Raw genomic sequence first — 19,290 nt, forward strand, 5'->3', positions numbered from 1 at the left:
TAAATGCACAAAAATATGTAAAAACTGATATATTATATTTTACAAATATGTCAAAATTTTATGAGTTCTATTTGAAATTATTAAAAACTGATATATTATATTTTACAAAATATCCAAAAAAATGTATAAAATTAAGAACAATTGTGAAATATGATAAATTTCTTAAGATTGTGAATATCAATTTGTAACTTTAAAGCATTGACAAAAAAATAGAAGTAGAAAAAAACATGTCAATTTTGCTTCTAGATTTTGGTTAAAAATTATAAAAATTGAAGCAGAAGCTGACATTCACAAACACCTCAAAATTCGTACTTCCATCCAAACACACTCTCTTAGTGTTGTTGGTTTGTTTTTACAAACAATCATCGTGTATGTATGGAAATACTTAAGAGACGATTATTTTTTTTTTTAAAAAAAAAAAACATACCATGTGGTCTACTTCTATTAGAAGAATCATGTCCATATGTAGTATGAATTCATGCACCAAATTATAATTTTTGAATTCAAAGAATGTGTTAGGTACATAAGAGGTAGTAGAAGATTCCTCTTTACACCATGTGTTTGCCTTCAACATTTACCATATATTTAAAATTCATCGAATTGTACTGTAAATTCGTCTTTCTTCTACCCAAGGACGAATTTGGAGGGGGTTGGAAGACATTACCAGACCTTTTGAAGATGTTTTAAAATAAATTTTTCTTAAAATGAAATTATTTTGTCTCTTCGAACATGAGAATTTCCCCTCCTCGACGCATTTGTTGTCTTGGTCTCCACCTTTCCTTATTTATTTTTTCTACAATTCTACACATATTATTGTTGTTGGAATGTTTCAAAGTTTAATAAGTAGAAATTAAGCAAAAAAGAGATGAAGGAAAATCAAAAGATTGTTCCATTCATCAAGAACAAGATTCTCCTGACTTGTGGATGAAGGAACATCGTTTTAATGAAAAAATATGTTCGTATTGTTTAATATCTTTTAAATAAATGATCATAGACAAATTTATATTAGAATTTTTTGAATATCATCGCACTCATATTGCTCCTTCTACTTCTTTCTTTTCAAAGAGAGTACAATCAATTTTCTAATTATTATTTTTGCAAATTGCTGGGTTGTGTTTCTAATCACCATGTTAGATATGATTTGATTTTCCTAAATTTTCGAAATTATAATTTTCATCATTTAATCACCATGTTTTTTGTTGTTATATCTACCGATAATCATCCACTGAAAGGATTTCGTACAAAATCCAATGAAAATTTAAGTATTAATAAAATTTTGTACCTGAAGAATTTAAAAAACAAATTGTCAGAAGTGGGATTTGAACCCACGCCCTCGTTAGAGGACCAGAACTTGAGTCTGGCGCCTTAGACCACTCGGCCATCCTGACTCTTGAGTATGGATTCGTATTTTATATATATTTAACAAATAGACAGAAATCTTGGCTTTTTCTGCAGGCCCAGCTCGCTTAAACAATTAATTCTTATTGTGTGTAAGCCCGTCGCTTTACCAAACTCATGATACCGGCCCGTTTACACCTACATGGAACACACAAATTGCGAGAATGTGAACAAACTAATGCTATCAATGATCTTGCCCAATAGTGAGTACATCGTGATACACGATTTTTGCTAAATGATCGATTAGCCGTGGTCATGTTTCGAATTAAATAAAAAGGTAATGAGCCTCATCATGTTACATGAAACGATCAAAAACCGGACAACTCGAACGAGAAGGTAAGTTAGTTAGTTCTTGCACGATCCATTTAGTGGCACATAGATTTTCCCAAGATGGGATGAAACAATACAAAATATATATATACAATGCATAGTTTCGTGCCCAAATTTGACGCAATGATTGATGTTTCTGACTTGTAGGTTTTCTTAACAGAAGGGACATTTTTAAGAAGCAAATAATACCTTCTCCAAAATTATCCATATTTCCCACAAATGTATATAAATGACACAAAGCTTCCTCGGTCATGGAAGCCAACTTTGTTTCTTTCACGCTGGCGGGGGGATGTCGAGGCTGGCTTTCACCGAGATGTAGTTTCGATCGGGGTAGCAAAATCCATGTTTTCTGTCTGTTTTGCTAACAAATATCAGTTGTTGCTCGCTTCTCTAATCTCTACCCTCATGCAAATAGTTTGAACGGCGCTGGAGTAAACTCGAAGTAGAATTAAATATAATCTTTAGTCCGTGGCGGTCTCAGGATTTTCTCATTCGTGGATAATTAAATTTTGTTTTGGAAAAAATTGCGTGAAAATTTGATGGGTGAATGAATTTTTTTTATTTAAAAAAAGTACTTTAAAAAGTTAACCTATTTATATTGTTATCATAATATAGGCATGATTTTTATTATTAAAAATCAAATACTTATAATTTATAGTTATAATATGATTTTTTTACCAAACCACATTACACAACGTCTAACCTTATTTAAATTTTCTAACGCTTGATCCATACAAGTTATTATATATACGTTAAACTTTGTCACGAAATAGTACGTACTTTAGTTCTTCTATCGCAAATAACTACCGACATGTGCACAAAATATACGGACCCTCCGATCTTGAAATCTAATACATGTACCTGTCACTAATTGTAGGTAGAAATAGCCTATGTTAAGGTCTTGAATTAATTTTCCCACTTGTTTAGACTCTCTGTAAGTTTTACATTGTTTTCCTCCAGACTTGGTTTATTCTTGTCACGCCATTCTTTACTTTAAACTAATTTTGATTGGACGTTTCTGAATTACCGTTGTTCGTAACAGGCACGACTTAGTCAACTTTAAATGGACCTCGGACCCGATCGAGTGCACCAGATTTGGCCAACTCGCGGAGAATATTACTGTCAACTCCCTAGTCAATAACCCTAATTTAATTCGATATTGACTCATTTTTTAATTTAAGTGACTGAACACTGAAAAAACATGTAATTAGTAACGGTCAACACTTTTCGTTAATGATGTAAGTAAGTCGAGCTGCTTGTAAGGAGCTCGGTCAAAGTCGTGTTTAAATCAAGCCTGAATGTGTTACGTCTCAAACTCCAATTCGACAACTATATATATAGTCACACATTTCTGATTATAAGTATGTCGACCAAAAAACAACCATAGTACTAATTAACACTTATTTAAATTTTCTAACACTTAATCCATACAGACAAAAAATAGAAGTCAAAATAAATTAATAATATAATGCCCGAATATATGCAAAACTCATATGGGTTGAGATTAAATTGGGTTATTACACGAACCTAATTAAAAAACTATTCTCAAATAATGCTAATGTATATATATACACACGAAGAAGCAATAATTTGATGGTGGAATCTAGAGGTAGTAACCAACCACTGTGCCGGTGCTTAATGCTTAGAAGGGGGTATTTGAAACTTTTTATTTATTATCATTATTATTATTGTGTGTGTGTGTTTGAGTGAGATAATTTGATTTAAGGAGACATTTGAGAGAAATATTTCGAATAACATTAATCTTCGGTGAATTTGAAATTTACCACAATATTATTGAAATTATACGACTTGATATGTGACACATCAGAAATCTATTTTAATTTTGTGATTGGAACAAGTCAATAAATTTTAAATCAATTGTTTTGAATTTCATATCAAAGCTATTAATTAATTTTATTGCTTAAAAGTACNATTAATAATTTTTCATGGATGACCCAAATAAGAGATTCGTTTCACAAATACGACCCGTGAGATCGTCTCACACAAGTTTTTGCCATATATATATATATATGTTACCCTCCAACACACACACATATGTGTGTTCAAAAATTTCTACTATTTAAAAGTCACGGATAAAATGTGTTAAAATTGGGATTGTTTACTTCACTACGCAAAAGCTAAATCAAATAGAGGATGCTTAAATACTTATATACAACTCTAAAAAATTAATCCAATCGATATGAGATATTTAACACACATCTCTTATGCATAGAAATAAACAACTGAAACGTAAAGTTTACAAGATATTAGCGAGTGACTCATATGACAATCTAACACATAATGATGAGTTTGGACTTTGTATATAAATATATATATATATATATACACATATATATAATTTTGATATGATGCTCACTCACCGTTTTCACCAATGAGCTATCATTCATTTATTAAATGCGATAAAATATATTCAAGTTGTATATTTAGTAAAGAGTAAGTCTCTTGTGAGACGGTTTCACGAATTTTTATCTGTGAGACGGGTCAATCCTATCGATATTCACAATAAAAAGTAATATTCTTAGCATAAAAAATAATATTTTCTTATGGATGATCCAAATAAGAGATTCGTCTCACAAAATACGATCCGTAAACTGTCTCACACAAGTTTTTACTTTTAGCAAGTGAGTATAGTTATATATTACCTACAATCTCCATATAAATTAAAATACACAAAATCCTCCAAATTTCATCCTCCTTTCGTTAAAAATCCGATGCCACTCAAATTTGTAATGGACACATCGTATATATTTTTAGAATAAAATGTTATCATTTTTATGTCCGGATAAATTTTCCTTATAGCGTGGGACCAAGGATTTTGATGGAAGGAGCTGCAATCAAGTGTATAGCGACTTTCCAATAAAATTTTTTTTTTGCTTGGAAAGAACGGTCGACCCAACCGACTACCACAACCACAATACGCGTATGCTTAACAAAGATATTTATCTAAGTCATAATACATTAATTCAAAGTTTTAGTTTTTTTTAACGATCAAATTCCACTTGAATTAAGTATATTTTATTTTGAAATCGATTCGAAATTTTTGTTTTGGTTCGAGTTCATGTCGATCGATAGCTTAGATATTAATTATATTCGACAATGAAACTCAAAAGCTCGAAACGAGCTAATAACTCGAACGGTACATATATTTAATATATAATAATATTATATTGATAAAATAATAAAGTTTGCGACACTTATAAAATATCAAATAAAATAATATTAAATCGATTTGAGCTTGACAAAATTCAAAAATATTCGAATTGAATTCGGATTCATTAAATTCAAATACAAAAGTAAAAGTAAAACTCATCAACCGACTGAATTCGATTAATACGTACGACTGTGTTAATTGGGACCTACAAATTGCATCGTAAATTGTCAGCAGTCATGCGGGCCAACTCATTCATTTATTGTATATCACATCCACATAACGACTCTTTTCATATTTTATAGATTTCATATAAAATTCATACATATAAATGAAATATTTATATAAATGAAATATTTATATGATCACTACAATATAGAACAATCTTAATTTCGAGTCTCCTAGCTCAAATCGTTTTACATATGATTTTATTTTATTTTATTTATCGTCATTATCATACATGGAGTCTTTTCGCCCAAGTCTGTCTTAGCGATAAGTTTCTACATTTTTTTAATTATTATCACACATAATTTACTCAGTTGTCTCTGACCAATATATATATATATTTACATATTTTATTCTATTTTAATTAAATTACCATTATACATTTTTTTAAAGCCTATTGATGCTACATTTATTACATCATAAGGTTTGATTTCATGTTACTTTGAAAATAATATTCTCGAAGCAGATCCAATGATCTATATTATTTTGGGGTTCATATAAAGTATTGCAGTCTGATTACTACACATAACCAAAACAATATAGACCATTGGATCTATCATAAAGGCGTATCATCTCATCAACTACATGTTAGTTATGTGACACATGCAAAATATGACAATATCAATTTAATGAATATAAATATTATATAAATCGTAATAATCGAAAATGATATTACGTGAAATTGTCCCGAACTAATAGTGTTTTTTTTTTAATGGTAACCGAATGATCAAAGTTGAGATTTAATCTCTTATATATGTTGAGATCGAGTGAAGTTTTATATAGAGAAAATTAGACTAGACTCGCTTCGATTTGTAAATTTTGGTTTTCGAAACGAACGACCAATAGAAAAAGACAAAAATATTCAATTATCTTAATTATCATCTTTCGAGGTAAACTCATACATGGTTTGAAATTAAAATTTCAATTCAAAATGGTATTTTTGTTAGAAAGGTTGTAACATTTGTACTATACAAAATAGTCCAACATCGAGAGTTTTCCCGAACTTATATTTTCAGTATCACACTTCTTAAATTATATCATGTTTCTTTATTAATTTTTAAAATTATGATATAATCTTTAATTTAATATAAATTAAATTAATTAGGAAAAAAGTACATACCGCGTGCATTAACTAGTATGTTAAGCTTGTTGAGCTATCGGTATCTTAAAATGTGAGTGAATCTTTTCAATTTCATTTTTGGATTTTTGGTTGTATGTAAAATAAAATTACAATATATTTGTTTGTAATTATAATAATTTAATATAAATCACAATATATATAAAAGTAAAGTAGATAAGATCATCCATCCTCGTCTCTACTCGCACTACAAAACAAGCGCCTCATTCACCATCTGCTTTTGCTAATATCTAAACAGCCACGCCTCCGCGAGAATCATGACGATTTCCGACATAGTCGTGGGAAACCTGACGACGCTTTACCTGGTGGTGATAGCAGCGATGAAGGCGTATGGCCTGGCGACGGGGCGGAGCTTCAGCAGCGCCTGCGTGCTCGTCCTCTCCACGCTGGTCGTGGCCGTGATCCTAATCGCCACGCTCACGTACGACGTGTCGCGCAAGGCAGCTGATGCTCTGATGACTCGCGATCACGGGCACGAGATGTGCCGCGGCGGAATCTGCTGGCACGGAGTTGCCGTCAAATCGCCGGCTTCTCAGGTGCGGTTCCGCCTCCCTCCGCAACACGTGCAATGAGCTCCTTTATTAATGCCGATACCGATGTCCATACTTTACTTTCTGGTTTCGGTTCAGTCGTAGTAATTTTGGACCGTGGAGGTAAATTCGCAGCGAAGCGTTCTTATCGAGACTGTCGATCTTCCTTTTCCGATCAAAACTTTTGTAAATACATGCAATTTTCCTTGGAAGAACTAAAGGTGCGTGTTTGGTAGTTCTACAGTTAAAAATCTGTGTGTGAGTATCTAAACTACAATGTACAGTAGTTTTGTTTAGAAGCCCGTTTGCGTAGTGTGAAATGAAATTTTACTCCTCTCTGGTTGGATTTTGGACTTTCTCTTTCATTTCGATTGATTATATTAATATAACTCAAGTGGATTACTTCTCCGAATGGTTGATGATGGATGTAGAATTCAAATTCAGATTTGGTGTATTTTAGATCTCGAAATAAGATCAAAATCGAAAAATCCAAGTCGAATTAGAATTTCATTTAATTACGAGTAAAAAAAAAAAACTCGAGCACAAATTTTTTTTTATTATTTGGTTCTTTTTTTATTATTTGGTTCTTCATAAATTTTTTACAGTTCCCTTTTGTATGTATATATGGGTGTTTGATTAAATGTTGATTCGATGTTTCAAGTATATAATTACAACCTAAAATCATTAGAAGATAATTCAAGGTTTCAGTTGATTACCTCAACCTCGTAGAGTAAAATTGAAAAATGTATTTGATACGGTATACTTAGAAGGAGACACATGCTTAGGACATCAATAATGCTCGAGTAAGGTATTAACGTTACCGGCTTAGGACATCAATAATGCCTATGTATTGATGTACTAGACATAGCAAGCAATTCAAGAAATTCTAAAAAAAGTGACAGCAGCACGTCGCCTAGTCTCAAGAAATATGCAACAAACTAGGACGTTGATTCCAAACCAAATATATAATTTACTTGATAATTTAGAAATAAGCATATAATTTATCTTTAATGGATGAGCAACACAAGTAAAATTTATGAAGTTTAGTCTTAATTTAAAATTTTTTAGTTTACTTTTCGTCATTTTCTTCGGGAGCCGAACATGTCAGCTAGTAGTAGCTAGACACCACATCAATATGATGTTCGACACCATATTATTATTGCGTGAAAAAAATTATAAACTAAAATAAAGACAAGATTGTAAAAATAATAACAGACTTTAAATACATACAAAATTTAAAACCAAAAAATATCAAATAATTTGAATGACTTTTTAAAATTTTCCTGGAAATGCACTAGTGCAGCTTGTGCTTGTTCTTTATATATTTAATATTTATTATTATATTATTATATATTACGAGTTTTTTTGAAACGATATTATGATTATTTTGTATACACATAGCATGTTTAAGGTATCATATACAATATAAATTTATATATTTTAATTCAAATTCTAATTTTTGAAGCATATTTATAGTTTTACAATCTAAACTAAGTTGAAAATAATTCTTACACAAAAAACATATATATTAGAAAACATAAATTAAAGTTATAAATGATCGATTATTTTAAAAATAAAAATTAATATCTACTTGTTTAAAATAGAGGAGAAAATAAAAAAAATGTAGATAAATTAGAAGGGATTTGGACGCCAAAATTCGGTGGTCATAAATCTTAGGCAGTCGGACTTCCCTATCTATGGATTCCCAGGCATATTTTCTTTTTATTCCCAGCCAATAATATTTTACATAAAAAAAAACATTTTTACTCCGATGGCCGAAGCCCTACCGGACCCGGACCAATCTCCGATACCGAACCAGCTCCCGTCAGGGTCGAATTCTATCCTGCCGCAATACTGGTGCTATCAATGCAACAAGCGCGTGTCCGTTGAAATCGTTTCAGATCTCGCCGATGTCGTCTGCTACGATTGCAAGAACGGCTTCGTGGAATCCATTTCCATTTCCGTTTCCCCTATTTCCGATGACCCCACTTCCGGGAACCCGTTAGTTCAGGTCCTACGCCTCATCGCACAAACCGCGCTTGAGGACAACGCTCCACCTCCCCCGCCTTCGGAGCCATCGGAGGAAGACTATCTTCGCATCGAGCTCGATGGATGGGATAACGATGATGATGAAGACGACTATGACGAGCAATCAGTTGAAGTCATTCACGAGGACGAGGTGGAGAATCGAGATAACTACCCTGAAGATAGATCGAATGATGCGGAAAACGACTTGGATGAGCCGCGTGGCGAAGATCAAGAAGATGAAATGCTTAGAAGACGGCGAGAGTTACTTGGGCTGCGGCTTAGGGATTTTGCCACGCGAGCCACCAACCGGCGCAATAGAATTCTCGATTGGGCGGAGATTTTAATGGGACTGGAGGACCATCCATTTGATTTGAGATTACATGTTCCTGAATCCGAAACGTATGTAGGGAATCCTGGGGATTACGTGGATGCTGCTGGGTATGAAGCCTTGCTGCTGAATCTAGCGGACAGTGATACCGGAGGGAGGCGTGGGGCACCGCCAGCTGCAAAACGGGTGGTCGAAAGATTAGAGAGTATATCGATTCAAAAGGAACAGGAAAAAGTTATGTGTTCTATATGTAAAGATTATGTGAATGCCGGTGAAAATGCTAAGAAATTGCCGTGTGGGCATTTGTATCATGGTGAGTGTATTATAACATGGTTGGGGTCGCGGAACTCGTGTCCTGTTTGTAGGTTTGAGTTGCCTACGGATGATACCGAGTATGAAGAGGAGAGGAAAAGGAGAATAGTGGCGGCTGGCCTAAGGCCTGTTCCATCAAGTTCTTCTGGCAGCGGTGGGAGTAGGCCTAATGCTGCCTTTGATTAATTCTCCATGGTAAGCTGTTAAATTTTTTCCGTATTTACCTTGTTATTTGTGTTTGGAAATGAAATGTTAATGTTCATATACTGTTGCTTTTGGTTACATTTCGTTTGGATTGATAGATTTGGATTTAGAATAACATTTTAAATATCCAATGATTAGGTTGGGGATTGAATTTGAAATTCAAGCAAAAGCAAATATTGAATCAACAGAGGAGATTACAAATTCTTCATTCTAATTTTGGGCCAAATTGATTCATTCCAAATACACCCTAAGAGTAGTTTTATGGACAACAAAGTATTTAACTTTGTTATTGTACTTTGTTCTTGTTTCGTTGGTTGTGTTTTAGTTGAATTAATAATCGCTTTAGATGTCAAGGGTTTTATAAATTTTCTGGGTTTCCTTGTAAAAATATAGTGCTCAAGAAAGACCTTCCGCCAGCGTTTGAAATCAGTTATATTTTTTTCCACAACAGACTGCACAATACGAAGTGCTCGGCTCGGCTGACTACAGTAAATGAAGCTTTTTATGAGCACGTTGGCAAATGATGTCTTAAAAGGCCATAAGATTTAATTTACCGAAGTCCAAAGATATGGGTGCAAATTGCAATGATATACTAAAATGGTTGTTGCGGGTACCAAATTTACGATGAGATCAAGCATCGAACTCTTGTAATTACTTGATGGTATTGTTGTTCCAAGATTTTATATTTCACTGAAATTTAGGGAGTGTTTGCAAAAATTTATGTTTTTAGAGAACTGATTAAATTTATAGATTGTAAAGAAGTGACTAAAATTAAAAGTGGTTAGTCTTGAAAAATAAGTGAAAAGTTGAAAAATTTTAAGATAAAGTGTTTGGTAAATAAGTTATCTAATTTTAGTTTTTTTATTAAATATCAAAATACCCTTAATTGGGTATCACACTTGTCCTCTCTTCAAAACTATTGGGGTAAGAGTGTCTAAAGAGATTTTCATTTATTTAACAAAATACCAAAATAAATTTTTAAGAATCAAAATCACACCATGAGATCAATTTTGAAATTTTGATTAAATTAAGTAGAAGCTACCACACAAAATCTGAGGTTAAGAAACACACAAAATTGGTTTTTCAATTGATTATTGAAGAATCAAATTTTTTCGAGGTTGCAAACACTCCTTTAGTATATTCAGGACTTTTTTCCTGTCTTATGATGAACATAACATGATTTTGTTAAAAGATGTTAACGTCGTACTATTTCTCAGTTTTTATGATGGTGGAACATCAACTTATCAATAACAAGTACAAAACAATTCATGAGAAGAGTGAAAGCTAGACTAGAGATTAGAAGGAGACATTGAACAATCATTTTTTATTTGCGGCTGCCTTTTAAGTTTTATTTTGCTATTGTACTTAAAGAACCACTTAGTTTCAATTTTTCGGATGAAACTTGATGATTTTCAATTCTTTCACTAGATTATCTTAGCGGCAGGTATATGTCACAGTTACTTTTCTTAAAAGGATGCATCACTTATTATTCATAAATGGAGGTTAACCGATGGATTTCTTAGATTTAACACAGAGAGAGGGTTATGGCGTAAATGCCTAATGACTTCTAAAGTGTGATCACGTGTCTTCCTCGTGTATGTGGTTGTAGCAATAGTTCTGAAACGTTCAGGGTATTTTATTTTATATTTCAAATGATGTAGATATAGTTGTTGAAAGTCCATGACGGACGTGCCTAGGTTCAAGGCTCAATGATTCAAGATTCAGCCCTTCAATGAAGCGCCATGAAACGAGCCACTGAGCGCGTGTCTTAACATTGAAATACCATGTTTGGTGCTTTCAAAAGCTCTAGGCGCTGTTTAAGTGTGCCTTATATGTGTAGACAACACATACACGGTGAAATAGAAGATAATTGTCTTAATGTATTATTCTTACTCACTTTAGTGAGGCATGTGTCTCGCCTTACACTTTGTGTTTCAGCCATAAAATATTCCTGCACCTTCATGTGCCTTATTGCTAACATCTATGGCTCTGCACTTCATTATGATATCTTCAATTTCTGTTTGCTAGAAATCATTAATGCCATGTTATAGCCTATATATATGCCAATTCTATTCTGATTCTAGGAAATAACTTGCCTGTTTTTTAGTTTTTGCGCACCAATTTGTGGCTTACTTGTCTTTGCCTATTTTGCTAGGATTTTAATATGGATCATGTTCATCAGAGATTTAGGTTCTGGAGTTGCCAACATTCAAAATTCGCAGAAATATTGGATTTGATAAATAACTAGTAGTGATGGCTGCGAAGCCACAGTATCTGAGACTCATATCCTGTACTTGGTAATAAAATGTCGAGCATGTTCTGTACATAAATTTGATGGTTTGATACGACTTTATTATATTTAACTTTCAAGAAAGAATAGATTTCGAACCTCAAAAAGACATGTGAATGTCATCTTTATGCTTATGAATGACTGATTGGATGGATACTCACGCTTTGCGCAAGTTGATATAACAAAAGATTTGAAACGGGAGTCACTTAGTTTTCTCGAGATAATTTTTATTGTTAAAGAGGGTTTTTTTATGGATAAGAAAAATGTTTTCATTTGATTTTTAGATATGTTTTCATCATTTTTAGAACGATATCGACTCATTTTAGTGCTTAGAAATTCAAAATGTTCTCGAGAACATTTGAATTCCACCTTTTCACTTGTAGAATCTCAGTGCTGATTACCATTTATAAATTTTAAATCTATTTCAATTTTAACTAGCACTTGTTGGTTCGACTCGGTATGTTACCTGACCGAATTATACCGGATTTTGATTGGAGTTAAACCCATTTTGGAGTGTAAAGTAATTGAATCAGGTCAAGCAAACGACAGAGGATTGGATTGTTTCCAGATTTACTGGATCGAATAGGTCATCCAACTTAATTAATTAATCAGAAATGAAACAAATTAAGATAGACTTGAGATTCGATTGTAATATATTTTTTTATTTCAAATTTCAATCAAAATATACCTTAACACATTATTTATCAAGCAATACATATATATAATATTTATTAAGTATAGAACTTCATGCGACAAATATTAAACAATAAAATGAAGATTTATTTATTTATAGATAATACGCTAAAACAATATTCGTATTTTGGAAAATAAAAAATCTTACAAGTAATTATTTTCTTACTATATTTATAATATAATGATAAGTTAATAATAGAAAGAAATTCCAGAGTGAATTGGAAAAGGTCAAGGACCAGATTGGATCCGATTTCCGGATCAAGTTTTGAAATATTCAATTATAATTTCGAATTCCCAAACCGGGTTTAATAATTTATGGCTTGAATCCGTTTACGCTTTACCCATTTTGGTTTGTTTATTAAGCATGTGTAATAATGTTAATAATTAGAAGCACACACTATCTTATTATACGTCGTCGTAGGCGTAAAAATTTTGACCCTAAAAGCCTCTACCCTGAAAGAAGAACGCTGCAGCTTTGAGGTTGGGTTTCATCTCCAAAATGTCTAAATGTTAGATTTCAGTATGTTGACTCTTAATCCTGCCATGTCTCCAAAATCATTAAGACATTGCATAATCATCGAGACACTACATGTGTCACCATAAGATAGCAACAACAAATCGTCCGCATAAGCCAAGTGTGTAATCCGAAGGTTTCGACATTTTGAATGGAACCCAAAGTTAGGAGATCTAGACATGTCCTTGAGCGATCGTGATAGCACTTCAAGACACAATATAAACAAGAAAGGTGAGAGCGGGTCACCTTGACGCAGGCCTCGTTTCCCATCGAAATGCCCGTAGAATTGTCCATTGATCATAATCGAATAGGATGTGCTTAGCCAACCTCAAAGCTGCAGCGTTCTGAATTGTAGATGAACGCTGCAAGAGAACATGAAGACATCAAACTTACACTTTCAAGTCTCCGCCGAATATCTTCACCAAAAATTACTTAATCTGAATTATAGAGCACTGAATATCAGTGTTGTAAATGGCTAGAGGTCGTGGGGGGCGGTCAGTGACCGCCTACCTCCCCTAGGCGGTTGAATTTTTTTAAGCAATAACTTTTTCATTCCAAGCTTATTAGGTTGTTTTGAATCCCAACAATTCATTAGAGAAGACTCCTGGTCCGTTTCTTAACGGGCATTAGTTGTAAGTAAATGAAGGAGAGATATGCTGCCTTGTGTTCTATTCTTGTCGTCCATTAGTGCCCTCTTTGCTCCTCGAGCACCATGCAGAAATAATTTCCGATGTTTATAAGTTTTTGTGGATGAATAATCAAAGAGATTATAACGCTAAATGAAGGCCGGATTGAAAAAGTGTTATCTATGCAAAAAAACTTTTTCCTCCAGCCAGTTTTGTATGCAGACCAAAATAGCCAAACAAGAAGTGTAATTGATTTTACAACTCGGTGCTTCTGTGTCATACTTACCAGTAATCTATATATACTATTTATAAATTTTGAGGCCATTAGAGTGTTATACTTTGGTATGCCTATCACATGATTCACATCACAAAATTTTACAATTTACCCCGATATTCTATGTAAATAGAGATTTTTTTTACTTATCAGTACTTTTAACACATTTCATCAATTTTTATCCACATTTCTCTCCACCAATTCCTATATATTTGGTAAATCATTTTTCAATGTATTTAATCATCATTTAAATATAGAAAATTATATTTAAAATAATTATTTGAAAAATAACATATATTATATATAAGAAAATAAAAATTATATATTATATATACACAACGTACGTGTTACGTCGTTGGTAGCGCAGAAAAATGTTAGCTTGTTTGAAAGTTTTAAACTTTGGCTTACCTTCCTCGTCGTTGACCTCCTCAATAAAACAGATGAAGCCGGCAGGAGTCTCTTGAATAATTTGAAAGGTATTTTGTTGAGTTATGAGTTGCTAGACATAGGATATTTAAGTCTTGAGATTAAATGGAATTATGGTTCGATGTGGTTTTTATTGATTAATAAATTTTTAAATGAAATTTGACTGTTCATATCTTAATATTTGAAATTTGCTTAAATTTCTTGTTGTTTATAGTTTAGTAATATATTTGAAAATTAATTATATACGATTGTGTGAAATATAACATTGTCTATTAATATAATACAACGTGAAATTAGCTCTGAATTTAAAAAATCTTGTAGCAGTACACAATTTTTTAACTAAATAGAAAAGGAAACAAAATCCACCCCTAAAGGTAGCTAACAGCTAACTTGCCATTGGACGATATTCGCAAGAGCCACGATTCTTGAAAAAGCAATGTCTCAAGTCTCTTCTTCAACTGTAGAAATACCCTCTTCAAGATGCAGTTCTCCACTGCATTTCAATCTGGATCCTGCCATTTTTCGAGTTGATGAGGTGGTACCTCTCATTGATTCGCTTGTTGTTAACAACATCGGACAAGTATATATCCACATAACCCAACGTTTCCTACGAAAAAACAAGTTTCTAAGTTGATCAGAGGTAGATCAATCTTGTATTAACCAGGTCTAACATTTTGTCACTCGTTGCTCAATTACCTTAGGTTGTAGTAGAGCCATTCTTTTCGACGTGCTGATAACTTCAACGTGAATCCTGTCATTTGTGGGAGGCTCATCCAGCATGAACTGAAACTCCTCTTCCCATCTTGGATCTCTGTTCTTCTTCACAGCCTGCCAAATTTGTACCATTAAGGAGAAAAATAGATCATTCCCAACTATTTTTGCATGCAATTCTTGACCGAAACACATATTTATCAGACTATTTACCTTTGTTTTTCTCTCCTCCCCTCTAAATAGTAGACGTGCAGATGGATTTGTATGGTTTTTCCCTTCCAAATCCTGAGCTTCATGTACTATAATAACAAGCAGACCGCCACCTTCAGGGGTCCCTTCAGGAGCCTTTTGAACTGAATTTGAATCTGCAAGATTGGTTGGCAACTCTGAATCCTTTAAAGATTTGTAATTGACTTCAATTACAAGTTGTCCTCTCAACTTCTCATTCTGAACATCGTCTGGATTCAGGTTTTTAAGAAGATCAAGAGTCATAGTCTTTGGCTCCTCAGGTGTGAGCTCTTTCAATGGTATTATATTCAATCCCATCTTCTCATGCAAACCAACCTAAACAAAGAAATCAACAGGGACAAAATAAGGGGAAGGAAATTGTAGCATCGAGTGCCTCCCACCATACCTACTAAAGTTGTTGGTAATGGTCCAATTCATATCTTTTAACCCAAACACCACATTTTGATTGTTGTCTAACATAGGAAACGATTTTAGAACATCAGAGATGACTGTGCATTCCAACGCAACGAGGATACCAACATGTCCTCATGATTGCATAGCAAAAGACATCGATGTACCTGTTCCCAGTCGTAAACAGTAAGCTCTAAAACTTGAGATTCAGGATCCTTAACAACAAAAGTGAATTGCTCATTCCATTCAGGGTTCAGGTTCTTATGTTTTACTGTTGTTTTCTTGGACGGAAGTTTCTCTTCAGTAAGATTTATCTTAACATAAGGGTCAGATGCCCCTAAGAGATCCTTCTTCTTGAGCTTCAGGGCTCTGACAACTTTCACGTCAAGAATCCCGACTGGTTTCTTCATCGCTCTGTTGATGGCCAAAACACAATCCATATCAGTAATTGAAGAACTTGTTATAGTTGGAGAATGTTTACACCATGAAGATTGAAGATTGAAACATACTTTGAGGGATCCATTATCTGAACTTCGAGTCTTTTAGGCCATAAATACATATTTGCAACCTGATCTTTGATAAGTTCCTGAAAAAAAACCAAGATACTTAACAAGGGCATGCGACATATGAAATTCAAATACCAGTATCATGGCATGGTAAAAAAAAAATTTCAGTTGGTTACGAAAGAACACATTCAGTATTTATTACCTGTACAAACCTGTATGCCCCAGGGATGGACATAGCATCAGCACCTAGCAGCTTTACTCCAAAATCAACGTGAGGCTACAAAGAAAATTTAAAGGAAGAAAGATCATCAGGTCTGCGATTAATGGTTACCTAAATCCCGATCATATTTAACTTCTTCCATGAATGATTGTTGATTTCCCATGAAATTAGCAAAAAATTTGCAATACAAAAAATATGTAATGCTTTGTACGGGCCTCTCAGCAAATGCCATTTGAGTTTCATGTGAAATATCAGAAACAGAGATTAATCCATCAACACACACCTTCTCCATTAGAGAAATGTGAATATTTGCGAAACAAGGAAAGCTTGGAACCAGTGGCTTTAACGTGATTCGAGGAGAAGCAAATACTTGCAGGTCAAGCACCTGGCATTCTCAAAAATAAAAACTAGATCACTCGGGATGTCGTCAAAAGTAGATAATTAGATGTGAAAAAGGGAGTCAGCGCTAGTTCCACGGCTTTGCATACTCCCATGTAGTATCCTGAGTTTTTGTATGTTGTCATATTTAATATTTTGTATCTGTATCACGCCGTATCCGTGTAATATTTAATAGATTGAATACCTGGACAGTAGCTCTCAATCCAAATGCCTTAACAGCAACCAGGATGTTAGGGTTCGCAGCCCATTTCAAGCCTAGTTCCATAATCAATTCCTTTTCCTCAGTGCTATATACTTTCATTCCTGGCACATATGGTAAACCAAATGTTGAAATCAAGAAGATATGCACCAAAAAAAAAAACGATAAGTAGTTTCCTTTCTTGAGGAACCCATAATTCCCTATTTCAACATGCAGAATTTTCATCAACATGATATACTAGTGATATTTATAGCCACTGTTCATTTTGTCTGCAAACTATATATGGATGTAGGAGAATGTATCAGTGACGAGACCTTGAAAAGTAGGCGGAAGACAGCCCAAAGTTAGTGTTTCAATATCCACAGAATCGATTTTGTATTTTGGGATTTGCTCGGCTATAATGGGTTCAACTATTTTCTTCGCCATCTTGCAGGTTGCCTGAGGACCTTAGGATGTTAGTTGCATCACAATGACAAATGTTTCCAAACAAATGATAAAATAAACTAGAAACCAAAAATTCAAGAAATCACAAAATGCATGTAAAACGTGACTAATTTCTTTCAACTTTACATAACAAATTTATAACCGTACCTTGTCTAAATAAGGCCACATATATCCTATAAATTTGTTCAGCCAATCGATCTGCAGAAGATACATTTGAAAGTTGAAACTATGAACTAAGACAAAAAAAATGAGAATGTGAAATAACACTATTCTTTGAGATTCTTTCGTAGACCACAGTAAACTGAAACTTACTCTATCGTAATCAGGATTTTTGATCCAAAGAGGTATTTCTGGGAGCAGCTTTTGGAGACTTTTAGAATCTTTTTCTACCAGTGGACGAATTTGGGGATCCTGTTGAGTATAAATTCCAAATACGAAAGACATCATCACAACTAGTCACACAAGCAATTCCCCGTAAAATTTTAAAAAAAATCCATTTTTAATTGAAAGTTCTCTTGTAACGTAAAAGTTTCACCATCAACGATGCAAAATACAGCAAGGTGTTCGAAAAAGACATCAAAAGTTAACAAAGATTAACCCAAACAAGAACAAATAAAAAGTTACAAGAGTTCAAATGCGAGCATTGATTTCAGAATTTGCGTAAAAAACTAACCTTGACATCACTCGGCTGATAGTATATGAACAAAAAGTATCCCAGCACAAGCCCAACTGTGATCCCGAAACCAAATCCGAAAACACCCATTATCGTGCTAATAATACCCATATCAAATCTTGAACCAAAATATCCCTCAACAATAGCGAAAAACAGAAGAAAACCCCACAAGTATAGGAGAAGGACCCTCAAAGTTCTATCTCGAGAAACTACACTTCAAATCTTGATGAAGAAACAGGTCTTAAATTCAAGAAAACTTCACAAAACTATCAAACATGAAACACACAAGACACAAAAAGTCAGATAAACAAAAGGACATTACAGAAAGTGAATGAATTTACAATTTCTTCACTCCTCTTTTTTTGGGTGATGCGAGGAGTCAATAGAGCGATAAAAGAAACATAAATTTCTTGATCGGTCTTTGCATTTAACGCCCCATTTAGATCCACATGTAACGGCTTCCTCTTACTATTCATGCCCGAAGAGTGGGGGCCTGCTAAGCATGTCGGTAACTCAGGCGCTTGGTTAATGTAGTAATTTATAACGCTTGTGGACTTTTCCTCGGAAACCATAAATGAGTGGGGAAATATCATTGGATAAATGGGACCCAAGAATCAGTATTTTTGGAAAGCAAAATAATTTAAAACAGTACTAATTTTCTCTCTAAAAACGCAAGTGTTTGATGATTAATTATTTAATATTTTTATAATTTTTATATATATACACACTAATAAATCTTCCTAAGATAAATAGTATTAGGCAAGTTTTGTACGAGAAGTTCTTCCAATAAGCTATTGAATATATGACCAATTAGTCACACATACATCAACGACACCAACTTGAAGACCCGATCATTGTAATTTTTATTTTTGTCTATTTGATGCGGTTCCAAAATCTTATCTAAACGAATAATTTTTGTATCTTGGTAAGATTTAAGTTGCCTTTCTATTTTCTATTTTTTGGTCTTTTGATAGGCTTTTAAATAATTTGACCAAACTGCCTTCGTATTTAATT

At 33.5% G+C, this 19,290-nt stretch overlaps 3 protein-coding genes and 1 non-coding gene across 7 annotated transcripts; 2 read left to right on the plus strand and 2 right to left on the minus strand.

Moving 5' to 3' along the window:
* Positions 1-1,304: 1,304 nt before the first annotated feature.
* On the minus strand, positions 1,305-1,388 carry TRNAL-CAA (transfer RNA leucine (anticodon CAA)). Its single transcript has one exon. It is a non-coding gene; the product is annotated as a tRNA-Leu (tRNA).
* Positions 1,389-6,420: 5,032 nt separating this feature from the next.
* LOC140961640 (uncharacterized) lies at positions 6,421-7,124 on the plus strand. The gene has a single exon (XM_073420295.1). The coding sequence runs from the start codon at positions 6,518-6,520 to the stop codon at positions 6,830-6,832; it is 315 nt and encodes a 104-aa protein (XP_073276396.1). The 5' UTR covers positions 6,421-6,517; the 3' UTR covers positions 6,833-7,124.
* A 1,325-nt stretch (positions 7,125-8,449) lies between these two features.
* LOC140971567 (E3 ubiquitin-protein ligase CIP8-like) lies at positions 8,450-12,090 on the plus strand. 4 transcript variants are annotated; one of them, XM_073433888.1, is made up of 2 exons: positions 8,450-9,653; positions 11,324-11,781. In XM_073433888.1, the coding sequence occupies exon 1, from the start codon at positions 8,562-8,564 to the stop codon at positions 9,642-9,644; it is 1,083 nt and encodes a 360-aa protein (XP_073289989.1). In that variant the 5' UTR covers positions 8,450-8,561; the 3' UTR covers positions 9,645-9,653; positions 11,324-11,781. The 4 variants fall into 4 exon arrangements, with proteins under 4 accessions (XP_073289989.1, XP_073289991.1, XP_073289990.1 ...); XM_073433890.1 differs by having other exon boundaries at positions 11,360-11,781; XM_073433889.1 differs by lacking the exon at positions 11,324-11,781 and adding an exon at positions 10,114-10,954.
* Positions 12,091-14,800: 2,710 nt separating this feature from the next.
* On the minus strand, positions 14,801-18,818 carry LOC140971569 (synaptotagmin-2-like). The gene is made up of 12 exons (XM_073433891.1): positions 18,277-18,818; positions 17,916-18,014; positions 17,751-17,801; positions 17,474-17,597; positions 17,145-17,263; positions 16,845-16,946; positions 16,544-16,618; positions 16,345-16,421; positions 16,003-16,249; positions 15,410-15,760; positions 15,182-15,313; positions 14,801-15,092 (listed from the first exon to the last, which is right to left on the minus strand). Exons 1-12 carry the CDS (start codon positions 18,385-18,387, stop codon positions 14,961-14,963), a joined length of 1,620 nt encoding a protein of 539 aa, XP_073289992.1. The 5' UTR covers positions 18,388-18,818; the 3' UTR covers positions 14,801-14,960.
* Positions 18,819-19,290: the final 472 nt, after the last annotated feature.

The sequence above is a fragment of the Primulina huaijiensis genome, chromosome 2 (assembly GCF_012295235.1).
Source record: "Primulina huaijiensis isolate GDHJ02 chromosome 2, ASM1229523v2, whole genome shotgun sequence".
Lineage (NCBI taxonomy): Eukaryota > Viridiplantae > Streptophyta > Magnoliopsida > Lamiales > Gesneriaceae > Primulina > Primulina huaijiensis.

Coding starts and splice junctions, on each gene's coding strand:
- LOC140971567 (XM_073433888.1), top strand. CDS start 8,562: ATGGCCGAAGCCCTACCGGACCCGGACCAATCTCCGATACCGAACCAG.
- LOC140961640 (XM_073420295.1), top strand. CDS start 6,518: ATGACGATTTCCGACATAGTCGTGGGAAACCTGACGACGCTTTACCTG.
- LOC140971569 (XM_073433891.1), bottom strand. CDS start 18,387: ATGGGTATTATTAGCACGATAATGGGTGTTTTCGGATTTGGTTTCGGG. Junction 16,947..17,144: donor GATTGAGAGCTACTGTCCAG/GTATTCAATCTA, acceptor TGAGAATGCCAG/GTGCTTGACCTGCAAGTATT. Junction 15,314..15,409: donor GGGAGGAGAGAAAAACAAAG/GTAAATAGTCTG, acceptor CAAATTTGGCAG/GCTGTGAAGAAGAACAGAGA.